The 27407-nt window shown below is 36.0% G+C and overlaps 1 protein-coding gene across 1 annotated transcript in view; it reads right to left on the reverse strand.

Moving 5' to 3' along the window:
- The window catches only part of LOC129236110 (DNA polymerase alpha subunit B), a 29131-nt gene extending 3069 nt beyond the window's left edge, over nt 1-26062 (reverse strand). Inside the window, exons 1-4 of the mRNA XM_054870320.1 lie at nt 26045-26062; nt 25665-25741; nt 3341-3650; nt 2709-3196 (exon numbers count right to left, since the gene is read on the reverse strand). Of these exons, the coding sequence (XP_054726295.1) occupies nt 2709-3196; nt 3341-3650; nt 25665-25741; nt 26045-26062 (893 nt within the window). The remainder of the gene's footprint in view (nt 1-2708; nt 3197-3340; nt 3651-25664; nt 25742-26044) is intronic.
- Between the last annotated feature and the right edge of the window lie 1345 nt (nt 26063-27407).

The following is a 27407-nucleotide window of genomic DNA, read 5'->3' on the forward strand; positions in this document are numbered from 1 at the left end:
GTAAGTGCATGGGATGGCATCAAGACCTCTCAAGAAATGCGTTGGACGTTGTTCCCATGACTCTCGCTTCTACGTTAAGGGAAAGTTCCGGATTTATATCCGGTCAAGGACTGCCACTTCAACATTACCTAAATAATTATGGACAACGCTTTATGCTGCTAGAACAACAACAACCGAAGCGAAGTCTACTACAACAATCAAATAAATGAACGCTAATTATGTGTCGGATTTGAAATGGGAGATAGACTGCAGCGCCTGTTACTTCCTTTCTCTCCGGTGGACGAGCGTCCGCACATAATCCACATTGAAGTAAGATTTTCCATCATTTCATTCATTTGTCCCCAAGCCTCGATGGAAGTGCGGGACGATGGGCCTAAATATTGCTTGAAGGAGCGCCGCCCTCACTACGATATAAATATTGTGCTTGGTGCAGCACCACTTCCCAACAAAAAATATTCATTTATCAGCTTGATTTAGATGGCCAGAACAGTGTTTTAAGTGTAAATGCAATCCGAGCACCTAGTCAAGGAGCAAACGCTACTAGCTAACGCAATAGATATAACACAGCAGATTCGCCACAAAAAATCCCATCCTTGCTCTAAGAGAACTCACGCTGTGATCACAGCCCCAAAAAACAAAAAGAAAAGACGGGTGCGACGTGGAGTGCCACGCTGCTGCAGGAAGGAAATATGTCGCTTTCAGGCTCAACACGAAAACCGCCCGAAAGTTTTACTAGAAAGTTCAAGAAAAGGTTTCAAGTTCGGAGCGATTTTCTGTAAGAAAAAAGACAGCGACCTGGTGACTGATGTTTACGAGGACAACATGAATTTTTCAACCAGCTGAATGGTGATCTAAGGACTTCCATTGCCGAGACAGAGAGGATTAAGTTAGAGTAGCAATAGTGGGGATGTGGAACAATAAATTCAATGGAAAATATGGTCAAATGAAAGGAATTTAATATCTGCGAAGGGCGGTTTCGCAATTTGATTCAGCTATCACTGAATTATTCTCCTGAACATCGCTTATGAGGCTTATATGAAAGACTGAGATCCACCCTTGAACCATATCAAAGTGGATTCAGACCTGGTAAATTAGCCGTTGACTATATATTCACAATAATTCTAGCCTTAGAACGATCTGATGCTGGAAATTATTGTTTGAGTTGTTGAACGTATAATTACTGGCATATGTCTACTAAATTGATAGCATCGGCCTCAATAACCACAACGTTTAGTTCTGCCTTTTCGGAAATGGATAAGCAAGTGAAGTGAATGCGTCTGGTGGTGAAAAGGTACAAGACATCGCACATCCTATCATTAATAAAGCCACTGCACTCGCGTTTTGGCACCCTCGTTACTGTTGACAGTTATAATTTTGAAGTAGTAAGGGAATCCGTTTATTTGGAAATCAATATGAGCACTAATAATAATTTCAGCCTCGAAATCTTTCGGACTATTTTGGACTAAATAGACAATCAAGAAGAAAAGTCGCATATCGACGAACAGAAATCACACCTTATGAGTCTCTCATAATACCCGTCCTATTCTGTAACGCAGAAACATGGGTTCTCCTCCTCCACTCTTTAGAATGTTGGGGAGAAAGATGCTGTTGAAGATTTATGGACCTTGCGCGATGACGATGTCAAGTTAGTTATTCAATGTTTTCATACCGACATAAAAGATGACGCACCCTGTAGTACAAAATATGAAGATATTATACAACGGCTAGATCATGTCACACTATTACATAAAAGCGCTTTAGCACTGAAAGTATTCGGTGCAGTATCTTCTGGTGGTAGCAGTGGAAGAGGACAGTGAAGATCAGGTGGACAAGCACTTAGCCTCGTTTATTCTTCTTAATTGGTGCGATAACCGCTTACGCGATTTCGGCCGAGTTTAACGAAGCGCGCCAGTCGTTTCTTTCTCGTGCTAACCGGTGCCAGTTGGACATAAAAAATGAAACCAAGTCCTTCTCCACCTGATCTTTCCAACGCAGAAGAGGCCGCCCTCTTTCTCTGCTACCACCAGCTGGTACCGCATCGAATACTTTCAAAGCCGTAGCGTTTGTATCCATTCGGATGACATGACCCAGCCAACGTAGCCACTGGACCTTTATTCGTTGCACTATGTCTATGTCGCCGTAAAGCTCATACAGCTCATTCTTCCATTGCCTACGATACTCGCCATCCCCAACGTGAAAGGTCATAAAATCTTCCGCATAATCTTTTTTCTCAAATACTCGTAAGGACGTCTCATCGAATATTGTCATTGTCCGCGCATCTGCACCATACGTTAGGATATGATTAGAGCTTTGTAGAGTGTTAGTTTTGTTCATCGAGAGAGGACTTTACTACTCAATTGCCTACTTAGTCCAAAGTTGCATTTGTTGGCATGAGAGATTCCTCGTTTGAAGGCTGAAATTGTTATCGAAGTCAATACCATCGGAATATGCTAACAATTGTACGTTCTTATAAAAAGCCTCGTTTTCTGCGTTTCATCAGTATGAGACAGAAAGGACTTGGGCACTTTTTTAAGACACAGATACAATTCTTCTAAAATAATCCAGCCTCGGTGTAAGCACTCATGCTAGGGATTAGACTATGGACTGGGGATTAGTCCGCGGCAGCCCAAAGGGTCCTTGTGGCTGCCGATTAGGCTATAATAAAATCTTAAAAACAGAGTCTTAAATAGAAATAATGCATTACTAACCCAATAGCATCCACGATGCTTGCAATCATTTTCTCAAAAAAGGACTCAAAAGATTCGGCCAATGTTACATTCTCGTTGATCAATTTGTGCTCCGCATCTAAAAAAGGTCCAGTCAGCACCAACACATCCGGCTTGTGATCCTTTAAGTACGCAATCAAATCATGCAGTGGCTCATATACAAGATCATCGTAGTGTGTGTACGGACCGGCAGCGATGACAAAACTCAATGGATCTGTAAGTTTTGGAGGTGTAGGTGGGCTGAGTTGCCGCTCGGCCAATACTTCATCTACAATGAAAGTATCGCCTTTAGGATTTTTGCCAGAAACGATTGCAATTTGACCGGGGAAAACTGCTACCGACTTAGCCTTAGAGAAATTCAAACGTACAGTTAAGCAGCGAGCCTCATCAGTGCCAGCTAGCATAGTCGAAGAGGGATCCAATGGACCTTCGTGATCACAGCAAATTGTACCAATTGTTTTTGTCAAATCCTGTGTGGGTAGAAGAAGTACACGATAAATAAACATGAAGAAAGTTGTATAGTTGTTTTTTGTGTTGTTAAAAAAAAAAGTAACGAACATATTCACCAGTTAACGTAGTGTTGTACGCCTACTCCATTAAATTTTACCACCCACCTGTGAATGTTCGTCCACTTGACTCAGCTCGTAATCGTCCGAATTTGTGCCAAACACCTTTTTACACAAATCTTTGCCGATGTGAAAAATGCGATCAGCTGCGATATCACACCTCTCCCGCAGACAATCGTACATGTAATTGGATAGTCCATCCAGTGTCTCACCGTTGTGCTGTAGCAATTGCTTAACTTGGATTTTCTTTTGCTGTGTGGATGCCCATTTTGCGGTGCCGATAAGCGTTGGATTGCCAAAAGTGTAAACGATCTTGCCAGAGCCTGCTGTGGCATTGTGGGTGCGTGGTGTGCCAGTGCTGTTGGTAAATACATACATACAAATATATAAATGCATATGTGCATATCAGTGGGCAATGGATAATAAAAGATTACCACAATAAAAAGTGTGGGTGTTTGAATTGAATAGAAAAAGGTGATATAATACAAAAAATTATTTGATCATGCGAATAGAGACTGGCAAACAAGAAACGGAAAATGCTTTTGTTTAACGAACAACTACAAAAATACACTTAAATGTCAGGTACTACGCGAGATACCGCTGCGATTCTTTTACGAACTAAGTACCACTAGTCCGTGAGAGAATATTAATAAGCGAATAGCTAATGCGAAAGATTGGTAAGATTTGTCGAGCCCACCGCTGAACAATGGCTGAACGTTATTTGAATATTCGAATGAAAATCGCAATCACAAACTATTCAATCGCAATTGACGAAATAATTATGAATTAAAAAAATTTAATAATTTGCACACATTGTGTCCCCGACACATAGATGGTCCATAATAACATATATATTTAACGATCACTCTCTACGCTGTTAAATGTCATCTAAGCCGCAATAATGGCCAATAAGAACAATTGGACAACAAAATGCATGCTATAGTTTTGTGCCGAACTGAGATACAGAGGCAAGTGGTGGGACAAACGACGTATTAGACTTAAGGTACTTGACCACCTTGGAAAGCTAAAAAGTACAACATATTCAATAATTTTTTTTTCATGTTCTGTATAATATATATTATTAAAATAAATTTTTTTTTAAATTTTTATTTAGAACTTATACATATAATACAAAAAAAAATTGATTTATTAAAATTTCTTTTTTTAACATATATCCAGGAGGCGCCAAAGTCGAGGCCTGAAGAAAATCATGTCTTGCGGCGGACAGTTAATCTTAGAAATGGTAATTCTAAAACAAAAGAGAGAAACAAAATTTTCAAAAGGAAGGTTCCTTGCGTGAGAATTTACCACAAACTGACAAAAAAAAAAAATAATAAAAAAATGGCGGATGTTTGAAAAAAAGTTAAGAAAACACCCCTGTTTTTCACAATGTTATGCTTAAAAAGCAATACTTTATTAACTTTTTTTTTGCAAAATGTGGTAAATTGACATACAAAACATCTTAACAAATAAAACAAGACCAAAATCATTAAAATCGGCTAAGCAGTTTCGGAGATAAAGTGTCCGCCATTCGAAAAAAAGTAATTTCTGGAAAAACGCGTTTAAAGTTAAAACTTGCTATTTTCTTTCCGCTGAGTCAGCAAGTAATGAGTGTAGGATGCGCCTGCACATTTTCACTGATTTCACTTTGTTAGAATTCGAATTTAAAAAAACAGTTTCAGGTGATGATTTTTAAAAGTATAAGGATTGAAAAAATGTAAAAAAAAAAATTTAATTTTTTGAAACTTATAAGGTGGTCAAGTACCTTAAGAGTTTATAAGAGCTTAAAGGCTTGTAAAAGCATAAATCATATTAAGAATGGGCACGTTTCGCAGTAATTACAAATTTGGTGTCCACTGACGGACTGAGGTTGGCCGATTTCGGTAGGCCCGATAAATCGTAGCACCAGATTCCTGAATGAAAAGATTAATCTGAATAAGGTAGGAGCTTATATCACCTCTGCCCAATCCACAAAAATTCAAATTCGCATCAAAACCTAGGAACTTTTCTTCTTAGAAAAAGAAGGGAATCACCGCTTATTGTCGTTTTCGGAAATTTAGATAATAAAAAGAAGATAAATTGCCTATGACCCTCTGACCTGCGTAGATGTTGGAAGGACTCTGTCGAACTACAGATTCATACCCAAAGAGGTTTGCATCTACGGCGACTTCATATCGTGTGATTTATTTAATATGATGTTCGGGCGGAATCGTTCAAGTCGATGATTGTTTGTTACTCTATATTGATATTGTTAATCAGTTCAACTACACAAATATTTTCGCTTGATCTAGATTTGATAAAAAAGTGTGGCGAATTTTTGTAAAATTGGACGACCACTTCAAACTCACCACTAACGCCATTATCAAATTAAAAATAACGCAGAACTTTATGAAGCGTACAATCGTTTGCAAAAAGAATTCGATGTTCTGAACAAATTTTTATATCAGAACTACATTTCTAAAGTAGAGAGTGGTATCAAAGAAAATTGTAAATCTTTTTGGCAGTTCATTAACGGTAAAAAGAAAACCACTGGAATTCCAGAAAAAATGCATTATTTGGGGGAAACGTTGTCGGACATTCAAAAAATTAGTAATCTTTTTGCAGATTTTTTTCGATCTGTTTATGTTCGTCAATCCGACACCGGAATAGAAGATACCTCTTTTAACAGCTCACGAACAAATAAAGGTTTCCAGCTCTCATCTAATGATGTACTCAGGAGCCTATCGGCCTTGGCAAATGACCCAACTCCTGGAGAAGATGGCTTCCCTCCTACATTACTAAAAAACTGTTACATCGCTAGCAAAACCATTAACAATTACCTTCAATAAATCACTAGCTTCTGGTGAGTTTTTACATAATTGGAAAAAATCGTTTATCATACCGATACATAAGTCTGGAAGTAAGTCGGAAGTCCAAAATTATCGCCCTATCTGCAAAATCTCTTGCATACCTAAACTCTTTGAAAAGCTAGTTTATGATTTGATTTTCTTCCAAATTTCAAATCTCATATCGCCTAATCAGCACGGCTTTGTTAAGAGTAGATCTACTGTTACGAATTTATGGTTATTTACAAATTATGTCTTAAACCAATTTGAAACAGGCCAACAATGCGATGTCATATTCACCGATTTTTCGAAAGCGTTTGATCGAGTCAGCCATAGTATCCTACTTAAAAAGCTGGGTTCATTTGGTCTTCATCATAGCTTACTCAAGTGCCTTGCATCTTATCTAACAGATAGAACTCAATTCGTTCGTATAAATAACATAAAATCTGATGCCATCAAAGTTACCTCAGGCGTACCTCAAGGTAGCCATCTTGGGTCACTATTGTTCTTAATGTTTGTTAATGACATTCCAGACGTTTTCGAGACATCACGTTGTTTGATGTATGCAGATGACCTGAAAATTTACAGTCGGGTAGAGAGTAACTGACTGCATAAGACTTCAGGAAGACTTAGCCAGATTGGAAGCTTGGTGTGATGATAACTCCTTACCTCTTAATGCTGGTAAATGTCAGCACATCTCATTCAGTAGACGAAAAGTCACGATTGATTTCGATTACAAGTTGGGCACTACCACCCTCACAAAAATTTACGAAAAGAAAGACTTGGGGGTCATACTTACATCGAAAATGTCGTTTTCCAAACATATAGACTTTATGATTGCCAAGTCTAGATCTATGCTTGGATTTGTAATAAGAAATTCAAGGGAGTTCCAGGATATCTCTACGCTGAAAAATTTGTATTTTTCTCTTGTGAGAGCAAACCTCGAATATTGCAGCATCATTTGGGATCCATTCTATATGGGGTCATCTTTAAGAATTTAGAAGGTTCAAAAACGTTTCACTCGATTTGCTATTCATTCACTTCGTTGGCCTTGCAGTTTGCCTGCATATAAAAGTAGATGTCTTTTGTTAGCATTGCCAACTTTAGAAATGCGGAGAAAAACTTCTTCGGTAATGTTTATAAAAGACATAGTTACGAATCATATCAAATGTCACTTCTTGCTGGAGCTAATACTCTTTAATTGTCCCACTCGTAACCTAAGACTCAGCAATATGTTCCATTTACCTTATCACAAGACCAATTTTAGTCGAAATGAACCGCTTGCGCGTTGTATAATACAGTCTAACCACTTATGCAAACATTTGGATATATTCTCTAACTCACGAGAGACTTTCAAATCAAGACTTAATATGGAGATACACTTTTTGAATTGTGACTAATGTATTGTACAGTATTGTTTACCATATATTATATTTAAGCTTTAATATTAGTAATCTATTTAAGTTATACTTTAATTGATGAATAAATAAATAAAATAAATAAATAAATCTTAAACCCCAATGGAGTATAACTTTTGGCAAAAAGTGGTATGATTAACTGGGTGGGCAGGAAACTGCGAGGTGGATGAGCTGGCCAGCCAGGGGACCTGCCAGGTAGTCTCCCCGCGAAATGAGAGGATCGAGGACCGTTGACTACCTGCGGTCTGCTCCTGAAGAGGTGGGTTTTGCGTCAATTCAACGAGCGCTTTACACAAACTAAGGTCTTGAAATCTTTCTGACCGTGTGGATTGGAGGGACTCGAAGAATCTTCTGAGGTTAACAAAATCTCAACTCTCGACTTTCGTGGCTACCTTTACAGGACATTGGCCGCGAGGTATGCATGCGGCATTACTTCGACTCCTTTTTGCGTCAGTTCTTTGAGGGATGAGGTGTTGTTAGTTATTTGCCCTGCTTTCGAGGGGTTAAGATTTAAGTAGCTTGGCTCTCACGAAGCGGTTAACACAACTGTGATTCAGTCATCGTTCGGTCGTCATCAACAAGCACACATACACCCCCACCTCCTTCCTTGAACAGAAAATTTGACTAACAAAAATTATACTGTATAAGTCCTTGGCGGCCGCCGTAGCCGAATGGGTTGGTGCGTGACTACCATTGGGAATTCACAGAGAGAACGTTGGTTCAAATCTCGGTGAAACTCCAAAATTAAGAAAACATTTTTCTAACAGCGGTCGCCCCTCGGCAGCCAATGGCAAACCTCCGAGTGTATTTCTGTCATGAAAAAGCTTCTCATAAAAATATCTGCCGTTCGGAGTCGGCTTGAAACTGTAGGTGCCTTCGTTTGTGGAATAACATCAAGACGCACACCACAAATAGGAGGAGGAGCTCGGCCAAACCCCAAAAAAGGCTGTACGCGCCAATTATATATATATATAAGTCCTCGATGATACCCAGATGCCTGAAGTATTTAGGAGAAAAGCTGTACAGAAGGCTGCTGCTTAGTTTCACTTAATGCTTCTACTCGTCCGCAGCTCCCCCAAGAAAGCAGACAATTCTGTTTTTATTTCTTGGTCTCGGCCAATGAAGAAACGAAAGTTGCTGCTCAGCTAGGTCATGCAACATATTTCGGAAAAATAACGTGTCGGAAGAGGCTCAGAAATACGGCGGTGATTCCATTACACAGATAGGTGCTAATGCTCTGAAAACGTGTGACCGAGTTGTTGTAGCAGTAATACAAGCCCCTTCAGTATAGGGTATATCCCCGGTCGTCTTTGTCTGGCTTATCTAAAGGTAGGCCCAGGAAACATGCTGTTTCGACAGGTTGGGTCCAGAGGGAGAGGGGTGTTAGATGAGTAGGTTTTAAAGGGCATGTGAAAAGGTGGTTAGTGTCGTGCGGGGTGCCTCCACATGTGCCACATACATATGTTTAGTATATCGGGGTCGATTCTGGATAAGTAGGTATAGCCGAGTGTTGAGCCTGTGCTGAGTATTTCGTGTTGTTTCCGTTTTTACCTCAATGTTTGCCTCAACGATTTCAAAAGGTAAGGATGATATATTGTCAGGTTTGGCTATCCTATGATGAAAAACAAAATTTTGAGAGTAACTTCGACTGCCACGTTTTTGGGGACTCAGAAGCAGAATTCTGCCTGCTCATTTTGCACGTATTCATACACTCGGTCATTTAGTCGTTGTTCAGAGGCCAGTGCTTTCGTTAACAAAAAGCTTTCATGACTCCGGTTACATCAGCCAATCAGCTGATTCCCTCAAAATCGCTGAGAGCTGATTAAAGATCTGATCTTGGCACACCCCTCAATTCTTTTATATATAAATACATATGCATATGTATAATGTGCCCCGCCGAACTGGCTTCAGAAAATATATAACAAAATGTTCGAGCTATGTAAGTTGGCTTGCCCAAGAATTTGGATGACTTGCAGTGATACTCAAATGATTATTTTTACCTTGGGTTATCGCGATAGATCCAACTTTGATCGTAAATCGTATAGTGAGTATTCAAATGATAGAAAACGGATTTTAGTATAACGCTCAAAGCTAACTTTTTCGGAAAGGACGATTCTGGGTTCAGATGTTGGGAAAATTTCTGTTTGTTACATTAACGAGGCCGCCGTAGTCGAAGCGATTTTTTCAAGACTACAATTCATTGGATGCCGGGTTCTACGATCAATGTTACAAATATTAGAGCACATTTCTGTAGTGTAGGCACCCATCGGCAGGTAATGCCGTACTTGAACACCCTGTGTAATCATTATGCGAAGCGTGGCAAATCAGGCAACAGTTATTAGTCATTATTAGCATCCAAATAGTTTTTTATTTGAACTGTGTAAGTTCCTTAGCTAGAAATATTTGTGAAAAAATCAGAGTAAAATTTGAAGTGCCTCCTAATTGATGAGTAATAATTAATATTTTATTTTTTTTTTGTTAAAAAAGAAATTCTTTTATTATAAAATATTTAGCATGCCTTCTCACTATTATTCCGCGTAAATCTGTGCGCAAAAGAGCGGCTGCCTTGGAACTTCCAAAAACGATTGTACATGAAATATTGACAAAGGATCTTACACTTCACAGATCTTAGACTTAAGCTCTTCCGTCTAACGATTACAATTTGCGTAAAAATTTTTGCAAGACAACGTTGGATTGATTTCGAAAGGTAAGCAGTATATTTTGGAGTAATGAAGCGCATTTTCGTTTAAATGGGAGTGAATAAGCGAAATTGCCGTTATTAGTGACCTGAGGACACAATCTACTATTAAAGCATCAACAGCTACTTCACAGTCCCACAGTGATGGTTTGCTGTGCCTTGCATCGAGATGGACGGTCCGATTTCTGTGGGCGGTATCTTATCTAATCGGTACATGCTGAGCGATTATTTTCTGCCAATAATGAGAGAACATCCTTCCTTCAGTAATGATTTTAATAAAATGGCTCACCCCGCCAGAGACCATGTCGATACCGCGTGATTTCTTCTCTAACAAACTGATAGGCCGATTCGGTTATATATCACCACCCAGGCCGACCGATCTTAGCTCTATGAACTTTTTTCTATAGAAGTATCTGAAAAGTAAAGTCTATGAAACAAACCTAGCTACCATCTCAGCACTAAAAGAAAATATCGTTCGCGGGGTCAGTGCATGCCGGCATCGCTTCTCCAGCAAGTGGCCGGAGTACGAAGGCCAGATTTCAAGAGTGCGTCTGACGTAAATAATTAAAAAATTAAAATTGAATAATATCTGCACTTGTCTTCTTTGTAATAATAAGTCTTTTTTAATTTAACATAGCTTGTAATTCCTAATTCTGCTGACACCCTGTACTTATATTCGTAAAAATAACAAAAAGGAACTCAGTTTTACACGTGTGTAAGTAATTACTTAATAATCATTGTTGAATAAATTTTTATTGCGGCATGAATTAACGGCATACAGCAGATCTGCAGCACTAAATTATTTCTCACTAGCCGCACTCAATAATCGATGGAGGAGCAGATAGATGTTTCAAAGCAATCTAACGGAAAATGTATGGTACTATACCAGTATTAAAAAAAACTGGGAGTTTATACAATTTTTGAAAACAAAAAGTTCGGTCAAAGTTAGTCTTCTATTGTGTCTATATTTCGAAATCTATTGTGTCTATATTTTAAGGCTCTTTAAAAATTTTACCATATTTTGAGGTTTATTGTTCCATAATTTATATGAACGCACGGCAGTACCACCAAGGTCGTGCAGCCTTTTTCTGCCTAGTCTAGGATATTCACAAAGAATGTGTTGCGAATTTTCAGTGCCCATTTCACAAAATCGATAGACCAATTTTGTTTAAGTGATATCTCAGGTTGTAAAGTAACTTATCCGAAGTTTCTCCGCCCGCCGATAGTAATTATTTCGATTGTCGCTAACCGATAGAATTCATCCACGAATGTCTTCTCCTCCCACTTTCTGAGAAATTTGTTAATGTGGCCTTTTGTAACTCCACAGAAAGGCTCAGGACCAAGTAGAGACATATTTGCCCCTCTTTGAGCTAGATAATCAGCCATTTCCTTTCGCTCATATCCTTCATGTCCAGGAATTCAACTTAATAATACTGTGTTGAAGTTCCCTAACATTTTAAAAAGGTTCAGACAGTCATTTACCATTGTTGAGCTGATTGCAGTTGATAGAAGGGTTTTCAAAGCCGCTTGACTATCTGAATGTATGTAAATATGGGTTCCACTCATTTTCCTACGGAAGATCTTGAAGGCATGTATTTCTGCCTGGAATACTGTTGGATAAAAACCCCTTGGAATTGATTTTTTGATTTCAAGCCCATTGATTCCTGACCCTGTTCTATCTGCCATCTTCTAATTTCTAATTTCCCATCAGTAAACCATATCTGGGAGCCAGGTTTGAAGGTATATAATTTTTTCTCCAAGCCATACGTTCATAAATAAGAACTTGAAAGTTCCTGAAGAGAATGGGTTTGGATGATAGTGTATCAACCCTTGGGGTACTGATACTAATCACATTTTAGAAGCCAACTATACCTCCTTGCTGAACTTCCCGTTGGCTGTTGTTGTCATTCCACTTTATTGAAATGATGTTTTTAAAAATTAAGTAGTTAGGTAGGACAAGTTTTTGAATTTAGTGCTTTGTAATTGTTTTTTTTTTATATTTTTTTGTTTTTTGCAATCTGAGAGACAAAGGTATTTGCGATTTTAAATCAAATTGCAATGTAATGTTATTAGCTAAGCTAAAATAGAAAATTACAATAATCGTAATTGGAAATTCGACAGCGAATCAAGTACTGACAGAAAACTCATTAACTGTGCATTTTAGTTGACTAACGCTGCTGGAAGTTGTCATCCATGAATGCAAACAATCAACAAACGCGCTACTGGCCCCTCAAATAGCCAGCCAACATCAATTTTCTCAAAAACAATGTGCAACGAAACGGTGGAAAGTTACTAGCGCTGACACCATTTTTCAATTATTGCCCAAAAATGAAATCAAAGGAGACGACATAAAATTTGATCATTATTATCAACATTATAGCCGGTACCGCTTTAATCAAATTGCGATGCAAAATTTTATACTTCACAAATGTCGAATTTACGTACATATGCAGATTTACTTATAATGCATGCGTCGAAATGTGTGTACGTGTATGTACGAGTATTTGTGCAAATAAATAAAAACAGAACTAAATTGGGACATGAAATGACAGCAATAAGGCATAAGGCAAGAAGAAGTAGAAAAATTAGGAAATCGACAAATGCTGGTGTCCAAAGCTATAACCCCACACGAGCTTCAACCCACCAATACTAATCCATTCAGTCATTCAGTCAGCCAGTTACTCAGTCAGGTCTGCCTGTTTGTCCGCAAGCCCAGTTAATCAGTCAGTCAGCCAGTCCAATTGGGCCAAAGCTTGGCTCATTGCCGCTTGCAAGTAACGTTATGGCGATTCGACGAACTCTTTTTCGCAATCCAATGCATTCGATGCAAAATTAAAAACAAAAACAAAACAACAAGAAGAAAATGCACAGCCAGCAATCAAACGAAAAAAAGGAACAAAGAAGTAAAGAAAATCTAACGTAACTATGACCTGCAGCAAAATGCCAGAAGCATAACCAAATGTTAGACGCCGCACAGTACCGCCGTGTAAGACGATATACATACATAGATGCACGTATGTATATGTAAATGTATGTGCATTTATAACCTCCTGTGTACGTTGGTAAGTATGTAGTATGTGAAATGAGAAGCGCCAAACATCAAGCGCCGCACGATGCATCACATTATGCAGAATAGGAAAATCATATAAAACATTATTGCCTTATGTTGCTATGTGCATTTATATGTATGTATGTAACCTGGTATGGGTATGTGCATGCGAAAAGTGAGGCTGAGTGCGCGTCAAAATGTGGCAGTTGGTCGGTTGGCGCGATCTATTGGATGACGTTGGCGATGGCGATGGTGATGGTGATGGTGATGGTGATGGCGATCTGTGCTACACGGCTGTAGCGTACTTTTTCGCAATTCCCAGAAGCGTGAGTAGCAACTTGAGGCGAAATACGAGTGCAAAAAGGAAAAACACAAAATAAAATAAAACAATTTGTGAAACGAAAATTTAAAACCGCGAATATTTTCACCGATATGTATTTGTCATTTTAACTTTTTGCTCCTGATAAAGTGATGCTGCGAAACAAAACAAAATATTATTTGTGGTTTGTACTAAATATTGAACTTTTATTAAATTTGTTTCAGTGAATGGGTCATAATTTACGATAGATGCTTTAATCTTAGGCCCTTTAAGATATTAAGTTCATAAGAGGTAGTAATTTTATTTTTCTGTAACAGCAGGAGATTTCAACTTGTGAGGCTTACTTGAAAGACATCCTGCGGCAACGAGCAGCTTCGTGACTTCAACTGGCTAAGCATCGTCCACACAAACCGTACTTAGAATATAAATAAGAAATATTTTCAATTATGTCGCCAAAATTTTTTATTACTAGTTGAAGTTCCTAAAATTGCCGATTTCATTAAATTTTTATTACATATTTTTTTTTTAGTCATTCAAAGATGCAAAAGTTATTCGCTTGAGAATAGAAATATCCTTTTTTGCCTTGACCATTTTTGGTCAATACAGAATCAATTATTCTGATATCATTAGCTGGTTTCCAGATATGTACGGTTTAAGAAATATGATAAGTATCAGGTCTATTCACTAAAGACGGTAGATTTTTTTTAAGTGCCTCATTCAGGTTGGATAGCTGATGGGAATAATAATCAGCAGTTATCGTCTGGTTTGGTTCCAGAAGTTCATAATAAATAATACCGGCCATATCCCACCAAATATACAGGAGAATCTTCTTGGGTTGAAGGCCATCTCTAGGGATCGGTTCTGGTGTTTCATCTTTATCTAAACATTGGCGTTTGCGAACAGGATTATTGTAAAGGACCTATTTTTCATCACCAGTACCGATACGGTTCCAAAAACTTTCATTTTCAAGCCGTTGCAGCAGCTGAGTACACACATTCACTCTCTGCTGAAGGTTGGCGACGCAAAGTCTATGCGGAACCCATTTTCCCAGCTTTGAAACCTTTCCCAACTGAACCAGGTGCCTCTGAACTGTTCCATGCGATGAATCTAACCTTTGAGCTATCATATCGACTGTCAAATTTGGCTCAGCTTCCACGAGTTCGAGCAAGGCGTCGGAGTTAAAGACTTCAGGACGACCAGCGTGCGGGACATCCTCTATGTCGCAGTTGCGAGTACCACTTCGGAATTTTTAAAACCACTTGTGCGCAGTCCTTACACTCACGGTATCCTTTCCGTGAACAGTGTTTATTTCTGCAGCAGCAGTTGTTGCATTTTTACCACTTTTATAAAAAAAATACAAAATATGCCTCTTATACGCGTTCGAAGATTCCATTTTATATTTTAACAACACGTGCTTCTATCCGCGATTAAAATCACTTGTTGAATGCACAATATATCAAAGAAAATATAAATACATAGTTCCGTTATATTCCGCGAATAATTTTTTGTATGCAAAAATCGTACAAAAGTGAAATTATGGGTAAAATACAAACTTATGGACTGACCTGATAAACAAAAAAATGTTCGAAATCGTTTTCCTATATATACATTTTTTTTACAATTTTAATCGAAAGTTTTCATATTTTGACAAAAATAACTAGTTTTTTAATTTTGTAAATAGCAAAGCGCAGATAGCAAATTTCATTACCTTTAATCTGATCTATAACTTGTTTTGATCGATTTACGGATTGATCTATCTTATTTTCTCTAATCCAAAACTGGCGGTATCTCGAAAACTATGACAGTAAAAAAATTTTATCGTTTTTCAGAATCAGCAACCGATTTTACATAGGAATTGGATGGTCTGTTTCTAAGGTAAAAGCCCAAGAAAGAAAGAAATTATTTGTAAACCTATGTAATATGCTCATGGAAGATAACATACTCCGATTTCAAAGGAACATAATGGAAAATATTTTGTTTGCCAGAAAACGTTAAACAATGATCGATAGTGGACTATATTTTTTGTTTTTGTTATGTTAACAACGTAAAGCACATCGAAAACTAGTTTGGGGAATAGTGTTAATGTCCTTGGCCATATTTTAATACTGGGAATAATAAAGGGGAATTAAGTCTCAAGGTGTTGATTTTTGTTTATTATCGCCTTTGATGATATCAGTCGAATAATAGAAAAATATAACGGAATTGAGCACCCATGTGGTTCATATTTGTAGGAAACACAAATGCACTGGAATAACTCTAACACATAACAACACTAACATCAAATGCGAAACACAGTTAAAATACTAGGTTTAATTTTTGACTCTAAGTACAACTTCAACTAACATTGTAAATACATTAGAAGTTCTTTAATGACTAGGCTAAACATTGTAAAATATATTTCATCTAAGCAATCACATATTCATCCGAATACAAATCATCAATGTTGTCAGAGCTCTGCTTCTTTCGAAAATTGATTACGGGCTCCCTATATATGGAAACTGCTCAAAATCTAATATCAAAATATGTATTGAATGCACCATACCATTGCGCAATACGACGGAGTCTCAGGGCATTTCCAACCTCACCTACCAACACCATTCTTGCTGAACCAGGACTACCCAGCATTCCAAATAGAATTATTGATCTTGCGCGCCAACTTTTTGCGAAAGCGGTAGACAACACTAATCCACTACTTCACCAAACTTTCACAGGTGCCATACGCAAAACGAAAATACCTAGAATGCACTCAGCTATTATGAGGTGCTTAGATTTTGCTACAAAAAACAATATTTTATCCAACATAAAGCTGAAGACTATAAAAAGCCATCCACCTTGGAAGATCAATGACATACTTCCTCCCAGCAAACTGTTGATGTTATCTAAACAAAACACAACAAACGAAGTTTTTCAAAAAACCTTTACTGAACTAAAATCCAAATACCTAAGTAATGGCTGGAAGTTACTGTTCACGGATGGCTCCAAGTCTGCAGAATCTACCTCGTTTGCAGTTGTTACTGACACTGTCGAATTAATCTGTAACTGGCTTCTTCCTACAATGTGTTCTATCTTTACCGCTGAAGCGTCTGTAATTCTAAATGCAGTCTACTACGCTAGGAAAACTAAAGGAAAATTTCTAATATGCACGGATAGTAAATCATGTATGTCAGCCATAACGTGTCCGTCCAACCACAATCCAATAATTGAATAAATTAGAGACATAGTCATCGGTGCTCCTCGAAAAATTAAACTTACTTGGATTCCGGGTCACGCTGGAATAAAAGGAAACTACTATGCAGACGCTGCTGCAAAAAATGTTATAAGGACACCTACTTTAGTCTACGACATTCTAACCAAATCCGACATTCTCAACCTAGTCAAACATATAAGGTACCAAGAAGATGCAAGCGATTGGAAGACATACGAACGCCATTACACAGAAATTAATGAAGACAAAAAGCGAATTACTTATACATCATCTTTACCCACAAGTGCCATGAGGGCATTTATCAGATTAAGAATTGGGCACACTATCATAACACATGCCCACTTACTGTCAGGTGATAGTCCTTCCAAATGTCCTCTTTGTAACCACATCGTCACTATCAAACATTTACTTACTCTCTGCCCGATCCTGCACAATTCATCAGTCAGCTATGACAACGTTGATATCATAAAACTGCTTAAAACACCCTCGGATGAAAATATTATGACAATATACAACTTCTTGAAAAACAATGACTCGTTAAAATATAATATATTAAAGATACTAACACTCGCCCTAACACTTAGCAAATAGTTTTTACTCATATGTAACTTTAATTAAAGTGGCGGCTGAAGGCCTCGTAGCCAGTGCTGCGTTTTGATATTTATGTAATAAAATTAGTTTTGTTATATAATATATGTAAATGTAATAAAAAAAAAATTGGCCAGACACTCAATTGGATGAAATAGCAACTGAACCTTGGCTTGATTATTTGGAATTGTAGCAACAATGACGGGGTATTCGTCGTATCATAATATTATAATTTATAATTAATAAAAAATACATTTTCGATAGGGAATCTAACAATGTCAATTATTTATTTAAATAATGAATTTAGACATTTCATTTGCTTATAACCCCACATCTACACTTTCTATATACTCGTATTATATTAAAAAATCTTTATTAAAATAGATCTGTCAGGTCGAGATCGCGAACTTCCACTGTTAAAATATATCTGTCTTTCCGAATTTCTTGCCATCACTGCCTTATCATGAACTGTCATTTCGTAATTTGACAACTAACTTTGATAGCTTTTGCATTTGAATTCAACGATCTGATTTGCCTGATGCCATTTTGCCAAAAGAAATGTTAAGACAAGCTGAGAATACGGGTTAAAGTCAAAACAGAAATTTGATAGAATATTTTTAGTAAAAGGTAGACATAGATGTGGGGTGATATAAGAAATTAAAAAAAAAAATTAATATTCCTTTTATTTATATTTCCTTATATGAGATAGAAAAACAAATATTTATAAAAACTATATCATCTTACATATCCTATTTACTGTTATAAGTAAAAAATGTAGATACCAATAACTTTGGTCTCTTTAACATTTCCAAATTTTTTAATATTTAACACGTATTTTGAGGTTTTGATACAATGACTGGAAACCAATAAAAAGGTTTCCAATAAAAGTGAACCCCGTAGAGTTCATTGCATATTTGCACCACAAGTACACAGTTGCGCAAAGATTTAACACACATATACATAAATATTCCATATATACATACATGTGTTCACACCCGGCAATAAATCGAACCGAATTGTTTAGATATACCATTACGTATTTGATCACCTAAATTTATTTAAGTGCCAATTTTCTTTCAGGTGGAGAAGGACTTGGCGTCACGTGGTGTGTCCAATTGGCGCAGGTTAGCACGAGAAAGAAACGACTGGCGCGCTTTGTTAAACTAGGCCAAAATCGCGTAAGCGGTTATAGCGCAAATTAAGAGGAAGAAGATCCAAAGCGCTATCGTTAAATTAGTTCGCGTGCACTTTAGTCCATCAATGTCAAAGTGAGTGTAATAAAACTCCTGCATTTTAGACTAATCAAATTTTCAGTAAAAAAGTAATCATTCTACAAATAATGCACGACCATTCTTCTCGAAGTCAGGATCGATACACATCACTCCAAAATTTTTAATCCCTTTTAACATTGCAGAAGAAGAGTAGCTCTTTAAGCTCTGAATGTAGTGATCTTCTTCTTCTTCTTAATTGGCGCGATAACCGCTTACGCGATTTTGGCCGAGTTTAACAAAGTGCGCCAGTCTCTTTTTTTCTTTCTCGTGCTAACCGGCGCCAATTGGACACACCACGTGAAGCCAAGTCCTTCTCCACCTGATCTTTCCAACGCAGAGGAGGCCTTCCTCTTCCTCTGGTACCACCAGCTGATACCGCATCGAATACTTTCAAAGCCGGAGCGTTTGTATCCATTCGGACGATATGACCCAGCCAACGCAGCCGTTGGATCTTTATTCGCTGCGCTATGTCTATGTCGTCGTAAAGCTCATACAGTTGAAGCCTTCGGTTAGGCCTACCTTACCGCGGGCAAATTCTAACCTCCTAACCCGCTAAGGGAACACATAATCGGACAATCAGCACTGCGTTTTTCAAATTGCTATTGCTCTAAAATTTATTTCAGTTCAGCTGTTCAACGAATTGACACGAATTTAAATTTCGTAGGACCAGTAAAGTACAAAAAATTACCGACAAATTTAAAGTGATATCTACGTACTTTTGGATTAAACGGTCCACTTTACAGGCATTATAAATATATTTACATGTCACGCGGTCTAAGTGTAAGTAAAATTATTTTTTCTTTCGATATAAAACGGCTTAGGATTTGTGAAAAGCTATTATCATATTGTTTTCGAAATCACCAGTTTATAAAAAGTCCTTTTTTTCTTTTTCATTTTTTACTTCAGGCATTTCACACGAAATTAAGTAAATTTTGCACTTCGAAATGGACGCGACGACGATTTGCTTGCCGTAGCTTCGTTTGTAGAGAGGCGATTGGCGATTGATTTGAGGATTCGAATACGAACCCTTCATTACTTATTCAGAACTAATTTTTATTTGTTTTTATAACAGAATTTTCAATAAATTTGAGAAAAACTTCATACGAGATGAGAACGAGAAAAAAGAAACCTCTGAAACGAACAACAAGAACAGTGAAACCAAGATCGAAAAAAAGAATGCTGGCCAGCTTTTAAACGCATTGATGCGGAAAGAACGACTGCGTCCAATCAATATTACGATGCACAGAATACAAAGATGGCGTCAGTTCGTATTCCGCTCTCATTGAGTTGGACAGAATCGTCATGTCTTTGACGTCACACTTGTGCAATTTATTCGTGTGTTGTTTGTATAATTTCCCCTTCTTGTATTTTCACATTTCACTCACTAAACTGCACCAGTATGACTTTACGTAAAAATTACTCTAAATAATCGTCCCAGATGGGGCCAATCTCGCATGTTATCATTCTTGAAGCTATGCTATCAATCTTCCGTGCTGTTGTTGCACGAAGATTCAACGAACTGGTGAACAATTTCCCATTGATGTTCGTGGGGTATTGTGGGACTACTATTTTCTTGGCAACACCTCCAATGTTCTTACTGGGTAATAACATAAGAATGCTTATGCACGTACATACATAAATACATATATATATGCGCATATGGCTACGAGTATATAAAAGCGTTTTGTGAAAAAGTTGCAAATGTTTGTTGCAATTTCATAATCGTAAATTTTATGATAACCCGAGGTGTTTTACATATGTTGATATTGAAGTTCGATTTCGTACTACAATTAATAGTTGCGCTGGCATATTCACAAGAGTGAGAAGGAGAAGAGAAATATGATTCACTTATTTTTAAAAGTGTATGTGCATTACGAATGAACTAGAAAAGTGATGCAACCCTAAATAAAATATTGCAAAGGCAAATTTATGATACTGTAAATATGGGATGAAATAAATATATGTGTGTATGAATTTTTCCAAAGCAATTTAAGCCGAATTAGTATTTTCTTAACCTGTCAAGCACTAAATTACTGATTCATAGCTTTGGTTTAGTGAGTGAAAGATTTTGATATGTTAATCCAAAGACAAATCATGGTAAAGGTAGGTGTTGGCAATATTCCACAGAAATTATCAAATTGAGATATGTAATTTTATTCCGTGTTTTGAAACAAACGAAATCTTGAGTTAAATCAAGCATAATTAATAAATAATTTATACCACTCCGCTTGCGAACTGTAGCGCATAGGCACCTCTTAAAACACACCTCAAGTAAAACTGCGCTTTATTTTAACCATAGACGAGCTAGAATCGAGTTTGTTTGTAAAAGTCAACTCTAAATTTAACCTGGTTGCAAAATATTATAATTAAAGCAAGTTTTAGTTTTCTGCATATTCGGCGTGCACAACTTGCATGCTTGCTTTTGTCTGAATACTATATATTTCAAGCTAAAAAAATGTTCGTTTTGAAAATATTGAAAGCGATTTCGAAATTATTGAGGATGCTACGTTATTTCGATGCTTACAAAACAAAGGCCAATTCATTCGAATTAGACGGCAACTCTTTTTATTCACGGTACCGATTCGACAAAGCCACTGTAGAGTTCATAATTCCTATGAAGATAAGTTTAAAAAATATTAACAATACTCATGTTTGTGGTGTTTTCTCAGTACTTATTGAAGAGTTCCATATTTAACAATAATTTTTTTCAATTATTTCAGGTGTTACTTACTTTACTTATATTTTATTATATTCTAAGACATAAAGAAGTGTGGTCTTTAATTGTATTTTTAACGTAATATTGAAAGGTTGCTCCCAGTAAATGAAAAATTTTAAAAAGTAATTATTTGAAACATTTTTAATTAAGGATAATATAACATAAATCAAACAATTGTTTCAAGGAAAATGTAGTACTTTAAGCTAATAATTAAGATTCATTTGTCTGAAATATCAATAACAATATCCGGTAAAATAAAACTTAAGTTTCCTCCTTATAACAGAGCGTAGGTCACCTCTTTGTCAATGTGCGAGAGAACAGAGCCGTCAGCGGCGAATAGTGCTTCGAACACGGATAAAATTCCTAATGCAAAAATTTTGGAGCTTGGACATTTTGGTATCATTTGATAGTTAAAATTCCAGCTAAAGGAAAACGTCTAACCTATTTTGTGATAAAATAGATCTTAAGCCTTATAAAACACCTCAAATCACAAGTAATTTGTACCCACAATTTCACTTCCACGCTTGCCATACAAAGGAAGCTGTGGTAAAAAATTTGTTAAAAATACATTTTTAACCTTAACCATCGCTGTACTTTTATAAAGATGAACCCAAAAATATATGTTTCACCAAAAAAATTAAAGACAATTATTATTTTTTAAACACGGGGAGTAGACGCGGATATTTTACGAAAGTTGAAATTTAAGTAGCACCTTAATACTTATCTAAAAAAAATTTTACACTCTTGCAGCAAATGAACGATACATTTTCTTCAATTCGACCAGCGATACTGAACTTCAGGTTCTTTTTCTTTCTATAGGCTCTTACTTCCAATAGGTTATTATAGGATTTTGATTGACTTGCAAAATATGCATTCGTTTTTTTATTTCTGGGACTAACTGTCTAAATTCTAAGTTTCGTTTTTCCTAAATACCACCAGCCTAAATACTACCAGGAAGAATCTCCTTAATACGAGTATATGGATCATTTGGATCGCAAATGAGAAAAGTTTGTCTTAAGAAAATTTTATTTAGTAAAAATCAACATATTGAAAAATAAAAAAAAAATTTCATGAAACTTTTTGCAGCAAGAGCAAAGATCTAAGATGAAAACCTGCTCCCGCGATCGTCTGGTATCTGCATATATGCGCAAAGGGCTACTCTTTAAGCCTTCGCAAAAAGGGGTCGATTTTTCCAACGCAAATTTTTGCAAATATTTAGTTATGATGGACTAACGAAATTTAATGATGAACATTTCGATGTTTCTTAAACCGAGCGTAATAAAAGTTAAAAAAATCGAGGAACAAAAGAGTAACTTTTCGAAAAAAAAACCTGCGAAGGTTCTGTCTTGGCTATGTATTTGATGACTAGATGCACTTCGCCGGCCATTATCAGATGTATTTGTGTATTATTTAACAAAATATGATTTATGTGTACACATTTTAAAGTGTGTATTTATGCAACATTACACAAGTATTTTTATGTGAAATTCGTACATCACTATTATATTTTATATGGTTCATACTCCGCAATTACAGAGTTCTTGCTATTCAGCTGTTTCAGATTTGCCGTTTCGCCTAAAGGCTTTTCTATTCATACATACACCTGTGCTCGCAATAATAGCAGCGCGACATATTGCAAAGTTTTAACTATTTATTTATTTTTTATTTACTTACTTTTAATTTCGTTTTTTTTATTACTTTTTAACAAAAATATGGTGTAATATTAAAAATCGTATTACTTCAAGTTTCACGCGTTGTAAAAAATTAAAAAAAAATTAACTAATTTAAAAGTTTTTGTCATAGATTTTAGTAAAAATCTGGAGCTGCAGATATTTTATAATTTTTTTTTGCTGACTGGGTTAGGCATTAGGTATGCACAAGACCGCCAGCAAAAAAAAAATTGTCAAAAATAAACGTGATGTTCGAGCCACTTCAAACTTGTACTTTATTACAAGGGAAAGTCTAAAAGAAAGAAGACTGGCGTCATAAAAATGTTTTTGGAAGTACATCCCTAGCTGACTTCCAGTGAAAGCTTGGTAACATTCGGTACAGTAGAAGCGAAATTATTGCGTCTAAAGTGTCAGTATGTTGGAGTCATCGGTACAAAAATGAGTTTGGAACAAAGAGCTAATACTAAATTTTGTTTTAAAATCGGTAAAACGTTTACAGAAACATTTGAATTGATGAAATAAGTTTATGACGATGATTATTGCTTGGAGAAGTCAAAAATCCAGTTTCTTTTTAGGATTCCAAGGGAATTGTCCACAAGATGTTCGTGCCAACGGGCCAAACCGTCGATGCAATTTTCTATCTTGGCCTTTTGAAGCGTTTGTTGCATCGCATTCGCCGAATTCGCCCTGAATACCGCGAAGGAGGACCATCCAAAAGGCTTGTATCGACATCATGAAGAACATTCCGATCAATGAACTGAAACACTCTTTCGAAAAGCTTTCAAATCGCGCAAAACAGTGTATCGAGGCCGAGGAGACTATTTTGATTAAATAAACTCGAAGTTATCAGAACAAAGCTCCTTTCGTTCCTATTTAAGCTCAGTCTTGTTTATTTTGGACTTCACCTTGTATATCAAAATTTAAAGAGTTATAAAATTGCTACACACATTTTTGTAAAAACTCTAGTTAAAAAGTTTGAAATTTGATGCACAATTTTATGCATTTTATTTTTTAATTTCGAATTTTCAGTCAGACATGATTTTATTGTAGAATAAACTAAATTTTTATAAAAAAAATAAAAATTAAAAAAATGGTCTAAAGGTTACAATATGTCGCGCTGCTGTTATAGTGAACTCTAGTGTACACTTACATATTCATATGTTCACTTTCTTGGATTTACCATTATTGTGCCTTTTTAAATTATATGCTTTTGTTAATCTCGGTATAGATATATATGTATGCAGGTACATATTAGGTTGGGTTATTTTGTGTGAGAAAAAATTGATCATGAAAATACAGCAAAGAAATAACTCTAACGATCATTCTGGACAATCTTTCATTGACATAATTATGCTTTATATGCATAAAGGCGTTTGATAAATTTGATCACTCAATTATTTTATAAAACCTCAAATATTATGGCATCAGGGGAAAACTCTTATAATTCTTCGCCAGCTTTCTAAATAACAATAAGTTATTTGTGAAAATCGGCTCTATTGTCTCTATAGCTTTAGTTGAGGCTTATTCGTGCATTCCGCAAGGAACTCACAGCGACTCATTGTTGTTTATTATTTTTATAAACTACAGAATCATTTTAAATTTGCCATTGCTGATGATGTAAAAATTCTTCTTGCGGCAAGCAAATCATCTGACAGCAATAATCCGCTGTCAGATATACATATGTGCGTTTGAGCAATTGTGTACAACGAACCATTGCCAATATAAACAAATTTAATGTGGTAACATTTACCAAAAAATCAAACGTTTATTTATTTAATTACAAATTAAATCACAGTGCACTAAATCGCTGATACGAAGTGAAAGATCTAAAGCTATTTTTGACGCAAAGTTGTCCAAGTATATGCAATGATCGGTTTTATTAGAAGAAACATTAGTAACTTCAAAGATCCTCAGACATGGAAGTCGCTTTATATTGCCATAGTGAGAAAACGCCTCGAATATTGCTAGTTAAAATGGAATTCATACTACGAATTTTTTATCAAATTTGCTTTCAGTAAGATTTTTTGGCTAACTGTTTCTCTTTATTATATCAACAGGCGGAAATTATTAGGTCTACAGTCACTGTCTGATTATACTATCATTCTTATATCCCTGTCAGAAGAATCTACATCTCATTATTTTCTGTTTATAATGTTATCAATGGCAACTTTAACTGCAACGAGTTGGCCAATCTCTTCCAAGCGCGTATCTCGTCTTATAGTCTTAGAAATAATTGCTTATTTGTTCATTCAACTAAAAAATATCAAGTATTAATTGAATGAACCTATTATGCGAAGTGCCCGATTGTGTAATAATTACAGCAATATTATAGATTTTAATGTTAAAATTAAGAAATTTAAACTTAATCTTTTTGTAAAATTTTAATAATTGTATTAGTTTGAAAAACTTCTCTCTGAAAGACTGAAATAAATAAATATATTTCTGTAATTATGCTTGACCAGTGTGATTCGAGAAATAATTTTCGGTGTACAAAACTGAACCGACCTAATATATTTTTAAATCAAATCTTCACTATTTGTATGTATAAGTACACAGGTATATCTGCAGTATGCAGTATAAATATATTTATACTTTATAGCATTGCTTACTTACATTGGCGAATAACTGACTGGGCTGAAGAGTAGTGCATCACCTTGGCGAGCAGGTGTTCTTGCCAAAGCATTTTTAGCCTGAAAGCATAATTCAAAGAGGAAACAATAATTTTAGAATATGATTTCAAATACAAACAAGGAGCATGTAGTAAGCGGATATGAGTAGGTATTAGTAATAGCAATAGCAGAGGATATTTGCTAAAAAAGAAATATTAAAATATGCAAGTTGCAGCTGCTCCAGAGTGTGTAAAAGGAAATGGAATAAAAAAGGCGATTACTTCTGCGATGGAAAAATTTATTTATAGAGAATTGGGAATTTTTGCAAGTTTCATTTTCGAAGTTCATAAAAATAAACCGGTTGCAATAAGTTAAACGAATTACCGTTATTTGTGATGACATTTATCTTTTAATTATGCATGTGCATACAGATGTGTATTATTAGATTAAAAATTATTAACATTTTTCTTTATCACTTTTCTATATTCCAACTGCCCACTTATGTTCAGCAACCAGGCAATGAGAAGTCATGAAAGGAGGTGATACATTTTATTAAACTTTTGAGAACCTTATACATAATAAACATTAAATATAATATTGCGGGTGTTTTAGGAACGTTTTTTTTTTTTTTTCAAAAAGACATTGACACATATGCAGAGGCGGAGCTTCGCATTGTTAATCGTCTTTGTTCTAATTATTAGAAATGGTGGTTCATATACAAGTTTCTTAGAAGGAACATTTATTCCTGTCCTCTCGAATGATCTAGATGATATACGCTTTAATTTAATTTGATTTGTTTCTGTATTGTTCATCTAAGATGGTGTCACTTAATGCAGCCAAGAAATGTATCGGGTGTTGTCTTTAGCTGTATGAGAACTATCACTATCGACAACTATGATTTGACAGCTGAGAATTGAAAAAATTGCGTTGAAATTTCTGTTCAGTAAGGTGTGGCAAGTCATCATGAATCGTTTAACGCCAGAACAACATTTTCAAATTGTGGAAATTTATTTGAAAAAAATTCATTTTGTTCACTGGCGGTATCATCGAAAGGAGTTGGTATGTGAATGGCGACCGCTATCGTGCCATGTTACTGAATTTTTGTTTCCAAAAATTTATCAGCTAACCATCAACCACATTTGGTTCGAACAAGATGGCGCAACATGATCAGATTTATTGGAAAAAGTAGTGAAAAATTGACCTGCTCGAATGGAAAATTTAACTTGTAGCCGTGGCGAACATATGCGGGATATCATATTCAAAAAGTAAATTAAATGAAATTATTTACCAGCATATAATGTAATATTTGTCTTTAATAATGCATTCAGGCAATAGTTCTGCTTTGTATTATGATAATAAGTTCTCAAGCTCTAAAAAAACACCCGATATAAAAGGGAAAAATCATTGCTTCGTGACGGATAATATATAAATACATTACCAAGGCCGCTGAACTTAGCGATTCTGCGATGGCACTGCATTGTTTACAGAGCTGGGATCTTTTAAATACCAATTTTTTAGAATTAGAATTAGAATTAGAATTAGAGGTATATTAATCTTTATTCACCTTAAGACCCATATAAAAATCAAGATTTTATTATGTGTTATAATTACGGCAGAACTACCTAAAAACACTTTCAGGGGTATTTCGAGAACCAATTTTTCCATTCACGAAATTGCTTTGCAAAAATACTTCAGACTCATTTTTTTCTTGTAAAGTGGTACAATTTAATGAGTGGACTTCGCTTCC

This window comes from Anastrepha obliqua, chromosome 1 (assembly GCF_027943255.1).
Source record: "Anastrepha obliqua isolate idAnaObli1 chromosome 1, idAnaObli1_1.0, whole genome shotgun sequence".
Classification (NCBI taxonomy): domain Eukaryota; kingdom Metazoa; phylum Arthropoda; class Insecta; order Diptera; family Tephritidae; genus Anastrepha; species Anastrepha obliqua.